The 23,558-nt window shown below is 47.3% G+C and overlaps 1 protein-coding gene across 1 annotated transcript in view; it reads right to left on the bottom strand.

Annotated features, from left to right (window-relative positions):
* ERI2 (ERI1 exoribonuclease family member 2) overlaps nucleotides 1-23,558 on the bottom strand; it is a 66,033-nt gene that overhangs the window by 27,915 nt on the left and 14,560 nt on the right. The window contains exons 3-5 of the mRNA XM_078665088.1: nucleotides 18,204-18,274; nucleotides 18,028-18,108; nucleotides 16,919-17,046 (exon numbers count right to left, since the gene is read on the bottom strand). Of these exons, the coding sequence (XP_078521214.1) occupies nucleotides 16,919-17,046; nucleotides 18,028-18,108; nucleotides 18,204-18,274 (280 nt within the window). The remainder of the gene's footprint in view (nucleotides 1-16,918; nucleotides 17,047-18,027; nucleotides 18,109-18,203; nucleotides 18,275-23,558) is intronic.

Here is a 23,558-nt window from a genome sequence, read left to right as displayed (position 1 = left end):
TGGCATTTTTCAAACACAGAACATAAAAATCATCTTTGCTATTTATTTATTTTGAATGTTTTATATAGCGCGAAAAAGATCTTTGCAGATAACAGAGCGCTTTGCAAGGGGTAAGTGATAGGTAGGGTGGGTAAAGGAGGGAGCATGGTTAGGAAGGTACGTCATCAATACAAGTAGTACAAATAAGAGGGAGCATGAACACTCAGGTAGGTCGATAATACAGATAAAACACATGTGCAAAGGGATCAAACAGGTAGTACAAATCGGCGCAGAGTCTTGAAAGATCAAAAATATCAGTTCAAGTGTATTTGGCCATGAGGATAGCTTTAACTTCTTTCTTAAAGAGAAGAGTGGAGGAGATGAGCCTGGTTTCAGGCGGGAGTGAGTTCCAGATCCTAGGCGCCATTCCTGAGAAGGAGCATTTGTAGGTTCTTTCCTTCCGGAATCTTCGAGGCTTCAGCAGAAGATTGTTTGTGCTTCTTGTGGTTCTGGAGCCGCCGGAAATGGTCAGCTTCTGAGTGAGGTAGCCGGGTGAGTTCAGGTGTATAGCCTTGTGCGTCATGCAGGCAATCTTCAAATGTATTCTGGCTTCAAAAGGCAGCCAGTTCAGGGATTTAAAGTCAGGGGAAATATGAGAGTGTTTTTTAGATCCAGTGAGGAGTCTCGCTGCTGCGTTTAGTGAAGCTCTTAGGGGTGCAGTTGTAGTTAGGGGGAGACCGCAGAGGGCGATGCTGCCGTAGTCTATGCGAGGGATGACTAGTGCTTGTACTGCATTTTGGAAGTCTTTGGCTGGGAGGAAGTGTTTAAGTTTCCTCAAGGTATTTATTTGGAAGTTCGCTCCCTTAGTTGCCTTACTGATATGCTGCTGCATGTTGAGATTGGCATCAAGTGTTATGCCTAAGGATTTTGCTGAATCCACAATGGTTGGTTGGACATTAAGTGCAGTTAGGTGTTTAAGCCAGGTTTGAGTGGTAGCGATTTTCGCGGGGGTGAGATCAGAAGGAACTCAGTTTTCATAGCATTGAGTTTGAGGTGGTTATCGGCCAGCCAGGATTGGGTGCTTCTGATCGTTGAGTTCAGACGCATAATGTCATTGGGGGATTGTAGTTTGAGATATAGCTGAGTGTCATCGGCGTACATGTGAAAGTTTACATTGGATGCTTGTAGCAAGGTGGTGAGAGGTTCCATGACTAGGTTGAACAAAGTTGGGGATAGGCAGGATCCTTGGGGGGACACCTAACGCAACAGGTACTGGAGAGGACATCAAGTTATTGCTCTTGAATTTCTGAGACCTGTTGTGTAGAAAGGAGGTGAACCACTGAAGAACAGACCCAGAAAGACCCATTCTTGTCTTTAAGAGTTCGAGTAAGTTCTCATGTTTCACAGTATCGAATGCTGAAGAGAGATCAAGAAGGATGAGGAGGCAGGTATCATTTTGATCTAAAATTTGGAGGGCGTCGTCAATTATGTGAATCATAGCAGTTTCGGTACTGTGCCCTGCTCGGAAGCCTGATTGATGAGCGTTGAGGAGATCAAACTGTTCTTTGTCAATTGCAGTTGCACGCATTTTTCCAACAGTTTGGCGAGAGTGGGAATGTTGGTAATAGGACGGTAGTTGTTTAGATCAGTGGGGTCGGCTGTTGGTTTATTTAGTAAAGGAGTAACTTGTCCAACTTTGAGGGAGTCAGGGATGGTTCCTTGTTGAAGTGAGCTATTGATAATTTTAGTCCAAAGTGGAAGGAGCAAAGGGGTGAAGTCTTTTACAGCGTTAGCAGGAAGAGGGTCAGTAAGGTGATTGGATGGTTTCAGGGTGCTGAGTAGTCTGTCAATTTCTTCTTCAGAGTAAGTGTCAAAGGATGACCATGTCGCATTGTTTTTTGGCTCATTGAGCGTTATGCAGTGGGGTTTGGAGTAAAGGCTTGCGTCAATGAGGAGATCGTTTCTTATGTTGTCTGTTTTTTGGATAAAGAAAGCGGAGAAATCTTCACAGGAAGGTGAATTGCCTATAATGTCGACTGCTTGGGGTTGTTCCTTGGATTGTGATCGGATTAGCTCGAACAGTTTTCTTGGACGGTTTTTTGCTTGGTCGAGCTCTAGTCTGAAAAAATCTGATTTTGAGCGTTTTATTTTCCTGAAATAAGCGTTTCTCTTTTTCTTCAGAATTTTTAGATGCAATGCCGAGGGAACAGATCTCCAGGTGCGCTCTGCCATTCGCATGGCCCGTCTGTCTTCATTGAGACTCCCGTCGTACCAAGGGTTGGAGATCTTGGTGGAGACTCTTTTCAGTTGCATCGGTGCAGCCTCATTGATTATTGAGGTCATAGCGTTGAGATAGTGGTCAGTTAAGTACTGAACGTCAGTAACGCCGGTAGGGGGGAGTAAGAGATTGCAGCTGTTAGGGGGTAAAGAGTTTGGATTGAGTTTCTTCAGGTCTCTTTTCCAAACTTTCGGCCTGGCGGATTGGACCGGGTTACGTTTAACTTTTTCATTGATGAAGAATGCGACAATATGGTGATCTGACCAGTCACAGGGTTGGATAGAGTCAAGTTGAATAGTGCCTTCTTTGGAGATAAGGTCGAGGATGGAGCCTTTGTCATGGGTCGGGCTGTTGCAGATTTGGGTGAGGTCAGAAGCGTTAAGGACATTTTTGAGGCTATTAACCACTGCGTCACTGCAATCATTCCAGTGAAGATTGTAATCGCCAAGGTAAATTTGTGTATTTTGCCGTCCTGAGTTGATTGAGATTGTGTCCATTAGTTGTTGGGAGAAGGTTATGTTGTCCCCAGGTGGGTGGTAGATGATGTGTAGTGAACATATAGTTTTTTTTCCACTGATGACATCAAGGCATATGTATTCACAGGAGGTAAGCGAGGGGGCGGTGACTTTATTTATTGATAGGTTGCTCTTGTAAATGCATGCGATTCCACCGCCTGTCTTGCTGGACCTGTCAAGTCTAATGATGCAGTAGTTGGGGGGGACTAGGATATCCATGATAGGAGTAGAGGATTCAGTTAACCATGTTTCAGTTAGGATGACTAGGTCAAGGTTCAGAGAAATGATGAGATCAGAGACCTCCGAGGAGTGTCTTTGGGCCGATCTACAGTTGAGAAGTGTGCATTTGAGTCTGGGGGTGACGAGGGAGGAAGAGGGATCTAGGGTGAGGGGGATTTTTGTGAGGTTGTTGGGGACGGAGCCTCTGTTATGCGTGGGGTGTCATAGGGTTGGAGAGAATCGTAGGAATGGACAAGTGAGTGGTGGCTAAGAGGTTTTGGCGATCCGGGACATATGTGCGGAGTAGGGTGTGTAAGTCGATATCCGAAAGAGTCTTGATAGTGCGTCTGGGCGGTTGGAGGTGTTGCGAGAGGGGATAGAGGTCCAATGTAGGGGGTGAGTAGGATGCGAGTGGGATATGTTGTAAGGTTTAGAAGTGGTGGTGGGAGGTGGGTGTCTGGGGTGTGTGAGGAGTAACTCTTTGAGGGTGTGGAGTTCTTCTCTTACTTGGAGGAGGGTGGACATGATCATGTCCAACGTGGGGTTGGGTAAGGAGGTGTGGGTGGGCACTGAAGGAGAGCATGTTTCTAGGTTACTGGAGTGGGGGGAGGGGTGGGGGTGTTGGCACTGGAATTGGCGGTGTTAGTGTTTGTGTTGATGTTCGGGTAGGCAGGGATGTGGGGGGGGGGTGAAAGGATTAGTGATGGTGTTGGTGTTATTGGACAGGGAGTCACTGATAGGGTGGGTGAGGCAATTGCGGGACGTGTGAAGGCTGCGCGTTGCGGGGGTGGCAGTGTGGTAGAAGGGAGTGAGAGTGGGGGGGAGAGGTTGTAGGAGGGGTGAGGGCTAGGAGTGGCGGGAGTGAAAAGAGTGGGGAGGGAGATGTTGAAGGGAGAGTGAGGGTTAGGAGTGGCGGGAGTGCAAAGAGTGGGGGGGGAAGATGGGTTGGGAGAGAGTCATGTTGTGTGGGGTGCAGTCAAGTGAGGTGGGTTGTTCTGAGAAGCTATTCGGAAGAGAGGGGTTCTCGTTAAGTGGGAGTGGGGTAGTGGGGGTGGGGGTGTAGGTGGCGGAGGGGAGATCCGCGTCTGGGATTGAGGATTGTGAGGTGTATGTAGCCGGGGGGTGATAGAGTAGAGTACTGGGGGAAGGGAGGAGGTGCGTGTTAGTGGTAGGAGGTGCTGTGAGGTCGAGGATGTTGGTATTGGAGGCCGGAAGGTGTGGGAACTGAGCGTTGGAGATGTATTCTTTGAAGGTAGGGAACAGGTTGTCAAATAGGTCAAGGTTTCTGTCTGTGGATTGAATTAAGATAGTCCCGTTATTGTAGATAGTAATGGATGCTCTAGCTGGGTAGAGTTGGGATGGTGCGGTGGAAAGTGTTATGCCATGAGCACTTTTCCTGGTGGTCGAGATGGTGAGTAGGGCGAGGAATGCTTTTCTCCATTGTGCTCTGCGTATAGTGTAAAGAATGATGTCGGTGCTCTTAGCTCCATTGAAGAGGGAGAAGTAGGTGTCTAAAAAGGGGATTTCAGGGTGGGACTTTAAAAAGTTGTGTTTAAAACGTTTAGCGTTTTGTTTTTTTAGAGCTCTGGGGGGGTAATTAATTTTATATGTGTGTTTGCCCGCGGTTTCCATGTTGGACGAGGGGGAAGAGGCGGGTGAGAGGGGCTGTGAGGGTCGCTGTACGAAAAGAGCTATGGAGTTTGCGAGGAGGCGAGGGAGATAGGTTAAGTAGTGTGCATGGAGGGGTAGATAATTTGACTAGCTTAAGATGGCCGCTTCGTTAGGCAAGATGAGGATTGACTAGTCTAAGATGGCCGCCAAGGAAGAGAGGTAGCAAAGAGTATAGTAGTCCTATGTTTGTTATTCTGTCCTGAGACCTGGATGCAGACAAGTTTCGAGGAAGTCCTTTTTCTATCTTACTGGGAGGGTGGAGGTGAGTCCTATGTCTATTTCGGAAGTCCAAGGGGAGGCAGTGCTTATAGATTAGCTTTGTGGGGGTCTGGCAATTTGTTGTTGCAGATTTATGACCCCAGCCATTTTGGGTGAAAGATCTGTTTTCAGAGGAAGTCAGGGAAACGGGGTCGAGTAAATACTACAATTTTATGGCCCCAGCCATTTTGGGCAGAAGGATCAGAAAAGTAAAGTCATGAAAATCCGCTTGAAAAGTGGTGCAAAAGTAAAAATGAAAACTGAGCAAGAGGCACGATACCTTGTTAAGATCCTGGGATCGTTTTTAGTACGAGATGCTTGATCTGTTGGCTTCAGCACGCCCTTTTTTCACGTTGTCGGCGTGTATATTCCTCTTTACCAGTTGAAGCTTCCATAGAAATAAAGAACTTTAATAACAAATGATAGCCGCTGGTATTGCTGTCAGCGTTGTTTTGTTTTATTTAGTGCAATTCCTGGGGGGGCGGGGCTATGAGGCGTCTTCTCCCTGCGTGCGTGTGTAATCGCAGCGCGGTTCTCCCGGGGGCCGCCAAGCCACGACCTAGCCGACCTGCCGCCCAGCTCCCCCAAGCAGCGCCGCAGCCTAGCCGCCACTGACCAGGGGCTCCTCCGCCACAGCTCCCGGCAAGAGGGGAGAGGTCAGAGGCGCCTCCGCCGTGAGCCGTTCGATCCAGGGTCTGGCGCTCCAACAGCAGGGAACATCCCTCCAGGGCCGTCGCAGTGTTTGCCGTCTCCACGTCGGTACTCCGCAGGAGGGGTCGGTCTCGCCGCTTCACTTAGCCCAGCGTGTTCAGAGTGACGACTGGTGACCGCAGCAGTTGGAGTGTGTATCCATCCACAGCCGGCAGTCGTGGCAGGCTCCAACCCACCGTTCAAACCGTCCAAGGGCACCGACGAAGATCTGCTGCTCCGCGGGCTAGAAGTGACCGCCCGTGACCGGCGATCGCTGCAGCCAAGGCAGGCATGCAGTCACTGCAGTGTCGGGGCCCCAGACGACAATGCTTCTCCGACGCACGCCGCCTCCTGGTCGACCACGGACCACTGACGCGACCAGCCTCCTCGGCGACTGCAACAGCCACAGTAGGTTCCCATCCCTCCGTCTTGTGTTCCGCCGATGATCCGGTGAGCGTGGCAGGGGTCCCAGCCGTCAGTGCCCAGGTATGTGTGTAACACCATTCATTCCAGTTACTTTTATGTTACAATCCAGTTACTTGTGTTCTTCGCTTAGATGAGTGCTATCAGGGATAATTCCAATAAAGGGATCCCAAGCACTAGGAGCTCCGGACTAGAGCTCCTACCAGGCGGCCATCTTGCTTTTTTTTTTTTTACTAAAAGGTGCATTCTTACACTCCGAGTCCAGGCATACTAAACTCCATTTTCCTATCTTGTCCCAAAGGGAATTTATGCTTATAAGATGTTATAAGTAAAACTCCCATTCAATCCTATGGGACAGAGCCTTTCCATAGTGAAAAAACTAAATACACTAATTCACTACCAGGACATGTCAGGCACACGAGTACATGCCATACCTTTAACTTACACAGCACCCGGCCCACATTGGTTACCTTGGGCCTACCAGAGGAGTGACTTACATTTAAGAAAAGGGAAGATTAGGGCCTGGCAAGAGGGGGCACTTGCCGGGTCGACATGACAGTTACAAACTGCGCGCAGACACTGCAGTGGCAGGTCTGAGAACCCTTTGCAAGGCTGCTTGTGTGGGTGGCACATATCAATGCTGCAGGCCCACTAGCAGCTTTTGATTCACAGGCCCTGGCACCCTCAGTGCACTTTACTAGGGACTGACAAGTAAATCAAATATGCCAATCATGGAAACACCAATCCATAACACAATTTACAACAGGAACACTCTCTCACTGTTGTTCAGTGTTAGACACACTAAACCAGCAAAAACTTTCAAAACAGGAAGGTCAGAAAGCAAAAAGGGGCAACACACCAAAAGATGCCAGGTTTAACACATGTCCCCTCCAGCTGAAAGCAGGGATAACTACCCAACTACCTGGGGGTTCTCTTCACTAAGGCGGCAGAACCTGGACAAACCATCAGCGTTGGCGTGTTTGGTGCCAGGGCGGTGTTCCACCATAAAGTCCATTCCCGGTAGACCACCTTAACAGTTTTGGATGCTCACCCCTCATTTGCATCAACCACCTGAGGGGCCTGTGGTCTGTCTGAACTCGGAAGAGAGTCCCAAACAAGCAGGGTCTTTGCTTCTTTATTCCCCAGACAACAGCAAAAGATTTAGTTTCTATGGCACTCCACCGCTGTTCCCTGGGGAGTAGTCTCCTGCGAAGGAAGACCACAGGCTGGTCTAGGCCTTCGTTCAGCTGTGAGAGCACCGCTCCCACACCATGTTCTGAAGCGTCAGTCTGCACTACAGATTCCTTGGAGATGTCAGGTGCCTTGAGCACGGGTGCCGTGCACAGGGCTGCCTTCAGGACATCAAAAGCTCTGGCAGGCATCAGTCCAGATCGCCTACCTTGGTCGCTTCCTGGAAGTCACCCCTGTTAAGGGGGCAACAATGGTGCCATAGCCCTTAACAGATCACCTATTGTACCCGTTGAGACCTTAAAAGGCTCTCACCTCTGTTTGGGTCTTGTGGGGGCTCCCAAGCCAGAATGGTGTCAATCTAAAGCTGTAGGGGCGCCACCTAGCCACATCCTACCTGGTGCCCCAAGTACACCACACAGCCCTACCCGATCTGGCACTTGGTGGACTGGACCATGAGGCCTGCCCTCTGCAGAGCTTTCAACACTTCCCAGAGGTTCTGCAGGTGTTCTTCCCAGCTGGAACTGAACACTGCAATGTCGTCCAGGTAGGTGGCACTGAAATCCTCCAGTCCAGCCAGCACCTGGTTGACCAACCTCTGAAAGGTGGCAGGGGCATTCAACTCAAAAGGCATCACCCAAAACTGGTAGTGCCCCTATGGGGTTGGAAATGCAGACCTCTCCTCGGCCCCCCTCGGTTAAGGCAATCTGCCAGTACCCAGACATCAAATCAAACGTGCTGAGGAACTTGGCAGCTCCCAACCGATCAATGAGCTCATCAGCTCTGGGATTGGGGTGTGTGTCAGTCTTGGTGATGGCATTGAGCCCATGGTAGTCCACACAGAACCGCAGTTCTGGAGTGGCACCGGGTGCAACAGCCTTTGGAACCAAGCCAGCTGGGCTGGCCCAGCCGGGCTGGCCCAGCCCAAGGACTGTTGGAGGGCTCTATCACCCCTAATGCAACATCTTAGAGACCTCCTCTTTGATGCGGACCCTGACCCGGTCAGTCAACCTGTACATCTTGCGTTTTACAGAAGGGCTGTCCACGTCATGGGTACACCAGTGAGTAACACTGGGGTCAGAGAGAACAGTGTGGCAAACTGTCCCAACAACTGGTGGCAGTCAGTCTGCTGTTCTGGAGTCAGTGTAGGGGAGAGGATCACACCTTTCACTGACCCATTGTGCTCCTTGGTAGACAGGAGGTCAGGGAGAGGTTCACTCTCCTCTTCCACCCCATCATCTGTTGCCAAGAGCATGCTCACTTTGGACCTCTCAAAGTGAGGCTTGAGGCGGTTCACATGGAGGAGCCTCAAAGGGTTCCTTCGGAGTCTGCAAATTCACCAGGTAGGTGACATGCCTTTTGCGTTCCACCACATCAAAAGGCCCAATCCACTTTTCCTGCAAAACACAAGGTTCCACTAGGGCCATGGCCCAAACTTTATGGCACAAGCTGAAACTCTACTAGAGTGGCATTCGGGTTGTGCCAGTGTTATATCTCCTCCTGGCTAGTTTTCAGGTTTGCCCGAGCGAGTTTCCTGAAGCGGGCAATTTGGTTCCTGAAGGCCAGCATGTAGCTGTATACATCATGGGGAGTTTTCCTGGGAGGTGTCACCCGGCCTTCTTTGAAGAAACTCCGGTCATCTCACAGGGTGCCCATACAGAAGCCCAAAGGGACTGAACCCTAGAGACCTCTGTGGTACCTCCCTGTATGCATAGAGAAGGCATGGCAAGAGGATGTCCCACCTACGCCTCACGGGTTCTGTTAAACCCACGATCATGCCCTTTAAGGTCTGGTTGAACCTTTCCACTAAATCGTTACCCTGTGGGTGGTAAGGAGTGGTGGACTTGTAGGTTACAACACACTCCTTCCACAGGAATGTCATAGTTTGATGTGAAATTGGTTCCACGGTCAGAAGCTACCTCTCTGGTGAAACCCACGCGGGAAAAGATGCCCATTAAATGCTTGGCCCACCACTGGAGCAATCGTCATGAGAGAGATTGTCTCGGTGGCATGGTCCACCAAAACCAAGACCAGGATGTACTTGTTGCCCGTGGCCATCTTGGGATCCAGAGTCCCCACAATGTCCATCCCAACCCTTTAGGAAGGGGTTCCAACAACTGGAAAAAGGTTGGAGAGGAGCCTTACTCTTCCTCCCACTCTTACCACTTACCTCGCAAGTTCTGCAATGTCCATCTGACTTCCTTCACATATGGGGCCAAAAGACGTGGGTGACAAGCCTGTCAAAAGTCTTGTCCTGCCCCAAATGTCCTGCCAAAGGCACGTCATGAGCCAGACCCAGTAGGACGGTCCTGAAGCGCTGGGGTACCACCAGCACACGGGCTGACCCAGGCTCAGCGACCTTAGGCTTGCTGTACAGGAAACCATTCTCCCAGTAGATCCAGTGTGATTCAAACTGATCACTGGCTGCCTGGTTTTCAGCCTGCCGCCACAAACCTTCCAGAGAAGGGCACTCTTTCTGCTCCCTGCAGAATTCTTTCCTGGTGGGACCACCTTCTTGCTGCCAATGGGTCAGCTCAGATAAGCCCCCAGTTCAGCTATCTGCTCCCCTCAAGGTCAGCCTCCTCCCGGACCGTGGTAACCTCAGGGACGGGTTTCCCAGGCCCCTGCCCTTTCCGTCTTCAGGAACCTGGGCCACTTCTTCAGGCACTAGGTCCTTCTGATCACCCTTTCCGGCCGCCATTGAACGAGTGGTCACGCATGCCCACTCTGGCAGCCCAAGCATCTCCAAGTGAGACCCGAGCTCAACATCCTTCCACAAGGACTGCTCCAGGTCGTTTCCTAGCAGACAACCTACAGGCATGGTAGAGCTCACAACCACCATCAAGGGACCTGCACCACTATACACTAGCACCCGGAGTGGTCCACAGCAGCTATTTAGTGGAATGCCCCAGGGACTACAAGCTCCTCGGAGACTAGGTGACACTGGACTGAGGTCACCCTGGCTCCAGTATCTGAGAGCCTCTACCCTTTTCCCATTGAGGTCACCCAGGCGCTGTATTTTGTAGTGTTAGCAGACACCTGATTTCCTGGGACCATCTCACTGTCCCCTAGTGAGACGAGGGCCATTTCTGTAGGATCCCCATACTCCTGTGGGCACCCCTCCTCCCCAAGCGCTACACTAGCCAACAGACTGCCCACCAGTCAGTGGCTGTGTCCTTTTGGGGCACCTGGGGTCGCCCTTCAAGTGACCTACTTGCTCACAGGTATAGCACTTGGGGCGGCTGGTCTCTGCAGGCTTCCCTGCAGAGACCCCTTGTTTCTCATCTCCTGGGGGATGGAAAGCTTTACCCTGGGTATTAGTTTGAGGCCCTTTAGAGAATAACAAAAAATAATTGCTCCTATAAGTAGCAAGGGCACTCGCACAACCCGGAAGATGTCATGATTCATCATCGGGCAGCTCCTCGTTGGGCCGGTACTGCAATGCCCAACGGGCCCCACAAGGAGGATCTTTGCGGGATGTGTTCTCTTTTTGCCGATGTGAAGGTCGAGGGGTGAAGGGGGGGCATAAGAGTAATAGGAGTAGAGATGGGAAGGTACAAGTGCAAGCTAAAAATAGCTATAAGGAACCCAAAAGATATCCTTTATTGACTGGGTTATTATGCTATAATGAAAACAAGGATTATAAAGTCATAGCTAGAGAGGGGGAATTACAACCACTCGAGCTCAAATTGGTGTATGTGTAGTGAGGGGGGGGGGGGGTCAACAGGTTTCATGCCTATTTAAAGTCCAAGGGATCTCAGTATTTCGTCAGGACCAAGGGATCCTACTCTACTTAGAAAGGGTCGGTTTGTAGGAGTGTGAAGAATGGACTGGTGATGTAGTCCAGCACAAATAGATACATAATGTACCCTCTGGATACACCTGGAGGGGGAACAGATATTGACATGATTAAATCACGGAGGCAACTTGGGGTATCAATGACGTAGTGTGCCCTGTCAGATACGAGAATATTGCAGGACACATTGAAAACAAGCATGTTAGGCAAACAGGTGGGAAAAACATGTATTTGTGGACATAGAACAAGATAATTCAAATTTATCAAATTCAAATAGTTGCATACATGATTCCATAAACATTCAGAACGGTAGCTGTTAATTAGCTATGCAGTTAGTTTCATAAACATACTTTTGTGCAATACCGTAAGGATAGTATTTTTTTTTTTTTAAAGAAAAACTCGGGCTGTGCCATGAAGGAGGTGAAGGTACGCCATAGTCAGGACTCTCCCCCCAGCCACACAGAGAGGAGGGGAGAGACAGCAGCCAAGGGATACCCACTAAAGAGGGATAGTGCAGCGTCCTATAGGATAGCCAGGGGCTTAGGTTGGGATGCCAAAAAGCATGAGGGAAAGCGGGAGGTGCCAGAGTCACCAGCTGCTGAGCATTCGCCTGCAAATGTGGCGGAGGGACCTAGCAAAACCAAGGAGAAAGGACCTAGGTCCTTGTAATGGGCCTAATTGAATGCGAGGCCTACAGTCACGGTAAAGTAGGGAAACAGCCGAATGGGAGACCACTGGTGACTGTAGCCCTGGTCTCTCAAGGGGGAGATAGGGCAATCATTCTAGAGTGACTAATGGATCAATAAAGGCCACACAGGTCTAAACGATGACATACCATGGGCACAGGTGTCACGATAATACCATGTACCACCCTGTGATTCAGACCCCTCTCTCCCCTCGTTGTCACTCCTAGGCTCTTGCATGTGCCTCTGTCATACTCTTTCAATGAGCCTTGTTGCTTGGCCACACAGAAAAATGGCCCTTGTGGCCTCTTTTCAATTTTTAAAGCCAATTTTGAGCTTTCATCACTTTACCTAGTAAAACCATTCAGTCTCAGCCAGCCACGTGGTAAGTTCCATACCACGAGGAGCGCCACTCGCAGTAAGTACCTCAGTGGCTCATGCCCTGGGAGTGGCCACGACCAGCCACTACACTTGTGTGAGTGAGCGATTTAACAAGACTCAGTCTGCCCCTCTCTCCCCCTTTAGAGACCCAGGCTACAGTCACCAGTGGTCTCCGCCATTAGGCTGTTCCTGAGCCTTACTGCGACTGTGGGCCTCACATTTGATTAGGCTCATTACAAGGACCTAGGTCCTTTCTCCTTTGTTTTGCTACGTCCCTCCGCCGCATTTGCAGGCAAACGCTCGGCAGCTGGTGACGGTCACCTCCCCCTTCCACTCATGCTTTTTGGCAAACAACCTAACCCCGAGCTATCCTATATGACGGGGAACTAGCCCTCTTTAGTGGGTATCCCTTGCCTGTTCTCGCTCTCCCCTCCTCTCCGTGTGACTGGGTTAATTCAGTCTATTTAACACACTGCTTGTTATTAGGCTCTGAGCAGCACTTTTTCTTCCAGGCTCCTTCCTTCCACACTGCACGAACACCCGGATTGTCATGAGGGGGCCAGTAGCGCCCCGCCCCCCCCCCCCCCGCCCCCCCCCCCACTCCTTTTGTTAAGCCTCTACCCTAGACCACCAGCCCGTGCCTGGTATCCTTTGCGGCAGAGCGCCCCGACTATGGTGCACCTTCCCCTCCTTCATGGCACAGTTCTGTGTTTTTCTTTAAAAAAAAGAATAATAAATTTAAACCGAAAAATAAAAACACTATCCTTACAGAATTGCACATTGTAAATTTATGAAGCGAACTGCATGGCTAATTAACTACCGTTCTGAATGGTCATGGAGTCGTATACAATTATTTTAATTTCATAAATTTGAATTCTCTTACTATAGGTCTATACATACATGTTTATCCCACCTGTTAGTCCAACATGCTGGTTTTCCGTGTGCCATGCAATATTCTCCTATCTGACAAAGCACAACATGGCATCGATACCCCAAGTTGCCTCAAAGATATAATTGTGTCAATATCTGTTCCCCCCTCCAGGTGTATCCAGAGGTAACTTATTTATCGATTTGTGCTGGACTACATCACAAGTCCATTCTTCAGGGATGTCACTTGACAAAACACACGCACATAAGCAGTCACTGTCTGAGTAGATGAGGATCCTTTGGTCCTGACGAAATGCTGAGATTCCTTGGACTCTAAATAGGCATGAAACATGTTGACCCCCACCTCACTGCACATACACCATTTTGAGCTAGAGAGGTTGTAATTCCCCCTCTCTAGCTACAACTTTATAGTCCTTGGTTTTATTATAGCATAAAAACCCAGTCAATAAAGGAAATCTTGTGGGCTCCTTACAGCTACTTTTAGCTCGCACTTACACCTTCCAGCTCTACTCATATTACTCTTATGCCCCCTCACACTTCACATTGGCAAAAAGAGAAGACATCCGGCAAAGACCCTCCCTTGCGGGGCCCGTTGGGCATTGCAGCGCTGGCCCAATGAGGAGCTGCCAGATGATGAAGAATTACACCTTCTGGGGTGTGTGAGGGCCCTTGTCCTCTCAAACACCTGTGACAACCCCATTTTCTCCCTCAGTCACCACCTTCCACAGGAACTGTATACCTTGTTTTTGCCACTTATTCACAGCAACACGTATGCTGGCCCTATTAAGCCCCAGACCCTCTCTGTGATTAAGTGGGGGCACTTGCCAGGTCGACATGGCAGTTACTAACTGCACGCAGACACTGCAGTGACAGGTATGAGAACCCTTTTCAAGACTGCTTGTGTGGGTGGCACAATCCAGTGCTGCAGGCCCACTAGCAGCATTTTATTTAGAGGCCCTGGCACCCTCAGTGCACTTTACTGGGGACTTACTAGTGAATCAAATATGGCAATCATGGAAACAATCCATAATACAATTTGCAAGAGGAGCTCTTACACTTTAACACTAAACAGCAAAAGGAGAAAGTGCGCAGACACACTAAACCAGCAAAAACAGAGTAACAACCGCGAGGTCAGAAAGCGAAAAGACAGGGGAAACACGCCAAAAGTTGCCAGGTCTAACAAGATGGGGAAATAGGAATAGAAAATACGCAGAGAAATAGAGAACAGGTGTGAGAATCGATCCGAGTGAGTGTGTGAAACTGAAAGAAAGGGAGTGAGACCCAAATCCCAACAGGAAAAAACAAAGGGGCCATACAAAATAAGAAATACAAGAATCTTGAAATGAGAATAGGGTCACAGCCAATGCTTCTTGTGATTAAAATTCCCCACTATTTGGTGGCTATTTATAGGACTATGAGAAGTGAGTCCCACAGTATGTGGGCTTGTTTTGCTCACACAAATCTTCCAATGCCACAGGGAGCAATCAGGAAAATGCACGGTAGAGGAGCTTGAGCCATGAGAAGTTCCAATTGAAGCTTCTCTTGTTGCCACAGTTTTTGATCTGGAGCAAAGCACATTGGCTCCCTATGCCTCATTTTTCCCAGTGCAAAGTGACGTAACAGTAGGGAAGGATAAATCATGGTTTCTATACTCCCTAAAGGCATTATCAGAGAACTCGCAGAGGTTTTACATTTTTATGTTTTTATTCACTTACTTTTTTTTTTTAAAGGTTGATTATTTTTTTTCATAGTTATAAATATGTTTCGATACAAGGTACTTCTATCACAGCTTCACTGCTTTCAAATCTTACCAGCCACTTCAGACTCAAAATAAGATGACACTTGTACAGGTTGTCGCATTGTTAAGGATCTTTGAGGCGTATCCTCAGTTGGCATGTAGGACAACATGGATTTCAAGCAACAATATTTTTATGTATGGGTATTTACGTGTGCCAGGCAAGGTTAAAAGGCCATGGGAAATTAGCTGACCTGTGTAGCTCGGAAGGGGATGGTGTAGGTCAAGCGCGAATTGGGATGGGATCTTTGTATATGTGCTATGTGGGTAAGTGAGAGGTGTGTGAATGTAAAAGTGTGTGTGTGTGTGTGTTCCTACACCTGACTGACTGTTTGACTCTAGACTTAAGTGTTTGGAAGACTGCAAAAGTGACAGAGCAATTGAAGCATTTAATAGTAGGGGTAGGGGCCCATTTTATAATTTTGCATTAGGGCCCATGGCAAACATGCTACACCTCTGCCTCCGTCTGGGTGGAAGTGTGCATGTTTGAGACTCCGGGAGTGACTTGTTCTGTGCTGGAGCTATGACTTAGCTGCTTTGTTTTGAGGTTAGTAGTTGTATTATAATGATTGAGTCTCATTGGGTTGGGCGGAGTGGAGGAGGGTGCTTTGGGGAAAAAGGAGGAGCCAGCATGTGTAAAAGTAAAAGCTGAAAAGTCTAAAGGTTGGAAAACTTTGGCATAACCCTTAAATATCTTTGCTAGACAGAGGTTCTCTGGAGGTTTTCTGATTAGGATTAGTCATGTGACTAGGAGATGAATATAGATTTAGTAGGAATAGGTATAAATGTTATGGTTTGTAGATAAGCTTTCACCAAAGTTAATTATATTTAGTAGGAATATTGTAGCTGTCTGAATGCCCCCAGAAAGATTACACATCATCGTGGTTTGTGTAGTGTTGGGAGATCTTCAAGTAGAAGGTGATGGTTCTTCTGACCTGATCCGACGCTACAAAGCGAAGCACTTGCTATCTTGTCAACACCTAGAGATTTCTGATGAAGTGTATTCATAGAAGGATTGAAAGGATGGTCTGCTTCTGTTTTAGTCGGACAGAGCATCATAGAAAGAGCGGTCCTCGATATCTTGGAGGCCATTATTGCAAGGATATCAACTGTACTCCATTTGTTAACTGTTTGCTTGAGTGAAAACATGCTAGACATTGGTAGGAGGCATGTCACTGGTAGATCAGTCCTAAGGGTGAGCATTGGACGATGAATAGCAAGGATAGGGTTTGTTAGTAGGGAAGGTAGTGAGGTGGCATTCTGTTGGCGAAATTAGCTGAGATGCAGGATTGATGAGCAGTAGCGAAACGTGGGGCAACTTAAGAACTCATTGGTTTGAATATCTGTAGGGCAGGAGAGAAGGGTGAGGTGTGTGGATTTTTTTGGCTCTACAATGGGCAAGTGAAGGCATTTCAATGAATTGTTAGATGGATGCTAAGGTAGTTTACTGGCATGTCCCTCAGTGGTAGAGTTGCTATTTCTAGAGGGTATGTGATATTTGTAGTCATAAATATATGTCTGTGTGTCCGGAAGGGGAAGGGGGGGGGCACAGTGAATAGTGCTATAAGGGAAGAAAGCATCAATGGTGGAAGTGTGAGATCAATGAAGTGTTGGGTATTTTTACAGGTGTGGTGAGGTCTGGCTAGCATACAGTTTCTAAAGCAGGTGTTTTCAAAACCTGAACCTAACAGAGTGCCAAGTAGCAAAGATAACCTACACGTCTCTACACTACTTGGGGCCTTCTTTCTGTTGCTGCTTTGACCAATCATCTTTTTTGTGGAGCCAACCAAGGTACAGCAGGGTCTGTGGAGAGGTGCACTGCTCATGGCAGTATTAACTTTGATACGTTTGATCATCTCCACTTGAGAGCATGGGGAGGGGGGTTAGGAGTAAGCCCGAGGCAGAATATGCAATTACAGCTGCCTAATTGAGATGCTGCTTATCCTCTTAACCCCAAAATGTTTACCTTGGATGTTAAGCAGCATTTGTACTTTGCACCCAGTCCACCCTTTCTGGTGCCACTATTCTTGAGGGATATGGGGGGGGGGGGGGGGGGGGGGGGGGTCAATGGAATTCTGAAAGCTGCAGGAATGTAAGCCATGTGTGCTTTCTTCAATACTAAATATACATAATTTATAATATTAAAAGGATTACCTGCTTAATACCCGTCAATTCAGTACAAAACTCTGACAAAATTGGATGTTCCTGCGGCTGGACATAGGTTTGGAATTCAGATTCAACTTCACCATTTGACGTGTTCAGCAAGACAGCAGGAAATTCAACTGGAGGGGAAAATAATGCATTTTTAACACTAGTGTAAAATGAGAACACCAAGGAAATTGATTTAATATGGATCAGGGTGGACAAAAATATTTAAGCAGAATAGTGTTTTTATACACCTTTTTTGAATTAGCCTTATCCTAGAATGGGATTTTTACAATCCAGTGTGGTAGTACTTGAATGCTTTCAGATCATTAAGTCTGTAGTTCTTTTTGTGACCGTGAACAACAGTGCGCCAAAATATATTGGCACAAGAGGATTTATAGAAAGGGTATATAAATTAAGCCACTTCCATTGAATGCACAAAGAAAAATCCCCCTCAACAATGATTTTAATAATTGGAAGACTTTCAAATGAGGATTTAGAAGTTGAAAACTATTTTGGAAATTAAGGAACCTACTTTGACCTGGATTAGATCACTTTCGTCTGAAACATGTAATTTCTATTGTCCTCCCAAACCATTAGGTCATGTGGCTACCTTGGACCTACATCTTGTGTTATTCTATGGCAAAGTAAGAACAGAAGCAGACACAGGAAGGGCAGTGCATTTTCTCCCACATGAAGACTTACTTCAAACAGGCATGCCTGGCGTTAAATTACTTTCCAACTATACAATTTTAAAACTGCCCGGGAACATTGAGCCATGACCCAGAACAGGTGCATGCTTTGCAATGGCTGGGAAAGTGCAGGTTTTACAGGTATGATGAGAAGGTGGGGAGTGCAAGTGTCGCCATAGAAGGCATTCAAGTTTTGTTTTCAAGCATGCAGTGCATCAAGAGTTATTAAAAGTTCCATCGAACGAGAATAGTGACTTTTCTTAATACAAAGCGTAGGCGGAGTCCAGAATACCCTAAATACCCCTTTAAGCAGAAAAATCTCTGTTTTGAGAGGCTAAGGATCTACAGATATAGACAGGCTTTATTATCAGTTTCAAGGTCAAATGAATCATGTATTGAGCTCAAGAAAAGTAGTCTTCAACTTACTTATTTCCTGGCCAAAATGTTTAGTATCTTTCCAGCAGGTGGACTCGAAATCAATAATAATTAAGTAGTCAAAAAACTGTTCTGCATTCAATGAAAAAGAAAAAGCATTAATATTTATTAATCGGAAAAAATATAATGTTTGGATTATTATTATTTTTTTTTAAAGCATAACTCACTGGATTTGGGTCTTGCTGGATTCTTGCTGCTCAACGAAGTCACTGAACTTCTGCGAATTAATCCAAGCTGTCTAAAAAAAACGAAAAAAAAAAACATTTGTTTGAATTACCCAAAGATAAAGTTGTGACTCATCAAATGCTACACTAGGTATAGCTTTAGACTGTGCAATAGGTTTTCTTCCAATACATTTTTTCATTTAACTTAAGACTATTATTAAATAAAACAATATTTGAAATGTACGTTATCTTGTGGCTTTAGTGTGGCCGTTCTAGAGCATTTTCATTTTATATACAGATCCAAGCCTTTTATTTTTCTAGAAAACGCCAATTAAAAACCTCAGCATTGGCAAACTGACATTTAGTCACTCATGCAGGGTTGCTCATCCTTTCCCACTTCTGAAATTATTTTAGTTCAGTCAGGTTAACCCTCTTTGATACATTGCTTGCCATGATGAAAGAAAGACGGTTATTGATTATTTCGTTGTGCATTGCACCTCTAGCTCTGGTTATGTTGTCTAGGACCTGGTCTGTCAATCTCAAAATTGCATCGTTTGTCAGAGAAGCAGATGCTGCAGAATGGACACGTGGTCTCACCTTAGCCCGCCTAAGCATACAAATCTCTGTCACACAATCCTGGGAAGTATACAAAACAAGGTATTGATCTACAATACACTCCATACTCTCCGCCTGGCAGGACCATTATAGTTAGGACCATGTTTCCATAGGAATAGCATTTTGGACTTGCTTGTACCTCTACAAAAGTTAGCAAAAATGTTCAAGTTGGGTCTTCTTGTGAATGGAAATTTTCAGGGTGATCAGTCAAGCTGCGGTGGAGGAAATATTAAACAAGCATTTACAATGCAACGGTTTCGCCTTTGGAAAAGTTTGAGCTATTGGCATTGTAAATGACAACATTTGTATTTATGTGTTGGTTTTGAAAACAGATAAATAAATGGCAGTCCTTTACATTGCCAATAGCTCTAACTTTTCCAAAGGCGAAACCGTTGCATTGTAAATGCTTGTTAGTAACGTTGTCTGTTTGAGTTAAAAACTTTTTTTTATGTGCAGATTATGCAGCAGATAGAGGATTGTGTGTAAATCTATAATTAGGCAGTTAAACCCGCATAATTCTAGTGGCCCTGTCCATAACCCTGGTTATACTGCAATGGAGGACCAAATTATGTGGCAAAGTTGGCTAAACTATGCAGCACGTTCCGTAGCAGTATTATCTTACTATTTTGTCATTTTAACATACATTGATACAAAAGGGACCCCAACACTGTGTAAAAGACATACGATTCCTGAAAGGAAGTATATATACTCATTGACCAGATCTCACTGAAAGAGCTACTCACCAACAAATGGTGATTTTCACAGACTGAAAGAATCTGTGGAAAAGATACGATAAGCAGGAAACAAGCTTACAAGGCAAAAAAAAGGTAAGCGTTTCTATTCTGTTTTTTCCAGTTAGATTTTAGAACGTGCCTGCAGTTTAAGGATTCCGTGCATCGTCACAGCCTCTAGAAGCACATTTACCATCAGGAGAAAGTACCATAAATAAGGCATGAAGGATGGAGACACTAAGATATCAACTTACAAAACAAAGGAGCGGTGGAGGGGGGCGGAATGTTTGATCTGTTTTGTACTCTGGGTGCCTTCCTGAAATAAATGCTAGACTGGAAACAGTGTGATGCGTTACATGAATTTGCACAGATAGCGCAATAAAGCATTTCTGTGAGAAAAAAAAAAAATCATTCTTCCAACTTCTTGAATTATTTAAATAAAGGCCATGACTTTGTTCTTGTTGGAAAGGGCCTTCTGTATATCACTTGGGGGCAATAGATTTCACCACTATTTAAACAGATTCAAATATGAATACAGCAATGGATAGGTGACCAGGTAACTTAAAAAATGCCTGACTGTGCTTTAGCATGTGTCGTTCTTGTTTTGTAATTTTCAATCTGGTATTGTGAGTAAACAATGCATTGTGCACAGTAAGTAGCCCGGGTCCCTCCAGGTCTCAGGCCCGGTTGTAGTTAAAAATAGGCATTGAACCGGTCCCTATATTCACGTCCTTAACTTTACTGGAGAAAACGCGGACCTGTTTCTGAACATTGAATATAAAAAAACGGGAAGGTAATCACCGTCCTCGATTTAGTGCCCGTTTATATTTTCTATGTTTAACACTCTTAGGGTATGCACAGTTAAGTGAGTTAATTCCAGGATGCTGTGTTTCTCCTATAGCATAATGCTCTTAAGAGTACAGGGCATACTTTGAACTGAGTCGACTCCAGGTGTATATGAGCCCCGGTACTGGAATGGAGGATGAAGGCATCGCAAGTCTGTCCCAGTGCTGCTCAGTGGGTCATAAAGATCTTCACATTACATGATCATCCAGTCCTTGGCCTCTCTGCAGAGCGCAATGGTCACGTATTTCTGTTGCAATTGTGATTAAGTGCAAATGTGTTGGATGGAGGTACACAGTTGTCAGAATATGGACAAGGCGAAAGTAAAATAAAATGCAGTGCTTACATGCGAGTGTTTAGGGGGTGGTGAAGGAGAGGTGGAGAAATGCATCCAGGAGAGAGTGAAGGGAGTGTGCAGAAGATGGAGAGCTGAGCAGGGGCATAGCTGGGGGTGGGGGGGGGTGTAGAGGAAGGGGGGTACACCCACCTAATAAACGAATTCTGTATTGAATAGTTCGGTATAAGTGCTTCCAGGCGGGTATAGTGAGTAGCCTGTGGCTTTCACTTCGGATATTTACATACACACGCCGACGAAAACACACTCTTTCGTATCTGTTTTAAAGATATTAACAAGTTATTTTACAAAATATTGAGTTTAAGTATTCCTCATCTGCACTCCTCTACCTTCCTACTGCTCCTTACGTTCACCTCAATCCCCGAGTCTCATAACCAGCCCCTCCCCCATCCTACTGACCAAACTTCGCCCCTGGAGCCGGGATGTTGATGGTTTGGGGGCAGAGTCTGGGGATACGAGCGGGGTTTCATGTTTTCTGTTCTGTTTGTACCTCGTGACACAAACTTAATGAATCAGAAGGAATATAAATCTCCCTCCACCAGGTAAGTTGTATCCCCATAAGAGACCCCTGGGACGAGAGCTTTATGACCCCCACGTCCCGGGATCGGTTGTGATGGGACAGCTGTGTTTAATCCTCCAGAAGGGATTCCAAACAGACGTCTGAGATAAAGAGCGGCACGACCTGCCCTGCCACCAGAGAGAGCACCGCACTGAGCAACAGATGACACACAGGTACTCCAGGGCATCCGCACGTCTGGCGCCTCTACTCAGCAAGCAAGCGCCTCGCGAAAAGCACCCCTGCACTCAAGCGCCTTACATCGAGGACCTGGGCGCCTCAACCCCTCCAGTCCACAGCAGAAGGAACCAACAGCCCGGACTCCCATGCCCCATTTTATTTATGTACTTATTTATTTATTGCGTTCTTATATAGCGCGGACTTTACCCGAGGGTGTCAGAGCGCTTCACAATAGGAACAGTACTGATACCTGAGGAAAATGCAAGTGAACAAATGACAAAAGCAAACGTTAAGTTACATGATACAGCTCCCCTGTACGATACAGCACATCGGCAGGCCCCCATCCCCTCGAGCAGCCACGGCCGGCGCTACATGAACAGTGGGGAGGGGGTTGAGGAGCTGCTCTACCTGCCCCTGTCCTGTACGCCTTATTAATCTTGAAGGGGTTCCCCACTTCATCCCCCGAGCTGGTACCCACACACGCAGCCCCGGGCCTCATGAAGCACTCAGACCCCTTGGACTGACCATCCCCCGGCACCGCTCCTCGGCACTGCCGCTGCTCCTCTGAGGCTCGCCTCGACGCTCCTACAGATCCTCCATGCACGCCCCCTCCAACCTCTGAGCCCTGACGAGCAGCCGCGGCGGTCTATGGGCCTCCAGGGGACTACCTGCCCCTCGGCAGCCAATCACAGCGCTGCCATCCGCACTTCCTCACTGCCCCCAGCTTTAACCCCTTCGCGCCCGGCCACAGCGAGAGGGGAAGTGCTCGCAACAATTTCCACTTCGGTGACCGGTGGTAGCTGTGCCAGGGAGGTGGTAGCTGTGCCAGGGAGGCGACAGTGTGCCACGGAGTGCACAGGAAGCGGAGGGCTGGGGACACACTAGGAGAGAGGGGGCGGGGGAGGAGGAAATGGGAAGGAAGTGTGGTGCAATGAGATGTGAGAAGGGAGAGGATTGGAGTGTTGGGCTTGACGAGAAAGGTGGAGTGGGAAGGGGGTAGATAGGAGTTCTCGTTCGTCTTTCGATGTTATCGATCCAGCTGCTGAAATACCACATCTCTTCTGTGCGCATTAGTACAATTCAGTCCAAGTTAAACTAAATGAAATGATTTCATGTTTGTGCAGCAAAACTGCTGCTGCGATAAACTGAAAATAGCTCAGTTCGTACGTTCAGCACAGTACAATGTAAATCATCTTTCCAAAAATAAAAGCACATTATGAATATATAACAAGCGCCACAACAAAAGAAGTCAGGTCCCGGGCCGCGCTGTGATTGGCTGACGTCACGGGGGTGTCCCGGGCGGCAGCCAATCACAGCGCGGCCCGGGAATGACGTCACGGGGGTGTCCCGGGCCGGCAGCCAATCGCAGCGCGGCCCGGGACAAAGGGGCGGGGCTTAAAAAAGCACCAGAAACGCCCCCGAATCGCATTTTCGAGAGAAAGCGCGATTGACAGCCTCTGTCTCCCAATGGCTAGTCTCCATTTATGGAGCTAGCCAATTGGAAACAGAGGCGGTCCGAACCTCACTACTGAAAACAAAAGATTTCGATCTGGGAGGGGCTTCGCCCCTCGCCAGGTCGAAACCTAAAAAAGGGGGGGGATGGGGGAAGTCTTTAGACAAGCAGGTAGCCTGAACCGCTGGGCGGAATTACAGCAAATTTGGCAGAAAGGTAGACTTCGTTCTGGAGATGATGCTTTTGCTATTTGGTTCAGTAGTTTTGGAGCTAATAAAGAAAAAACAAAAGTGTATATCTGGGCGGAGCCTAAGCACATGTCTCATGGTGGTATCTGATTCTATGTCAGGACCAGAATCTTAGATTATGCATTTCTTCCTTCACTTTATTAAATCAGCAGCATTTAAACAACCAATTAAAAGGGAAAAAACCAGCAGACTGCATATCCCATGAGCCCCAGAGGCATGAGTCTCTATTGTAACACTCTAATCACAGTCTATACCGGTGTATAGAACATTAGGACGTCCCTTCCTGTTCCTCTTCACTGCTCATCAGTTAAGTCAATGCAGTTTCATTCGGTCTACATTCCTACACACTTGAGTGATTACTAATGTTGGCTTGTTAT

Source organism: Lissotriton helveticus, chromosome 10 (assembly GCF_964261635.1).
Source record: "Lissotriton helveticus chromosome 10, aLisHel1.1, whole genome shotgun sequence".
In the NCBI taxonomy this organism is placed as follows: domain Eukaryota; kingdom Metazoa; phylum Chordata; class Amphibia; order Caudata; family Salamandridae; genus Lissotriton; species Lissotriton helveticus.
This window is presented reverse-complemented; position numbering and strand designations above follow the sequence as displayed.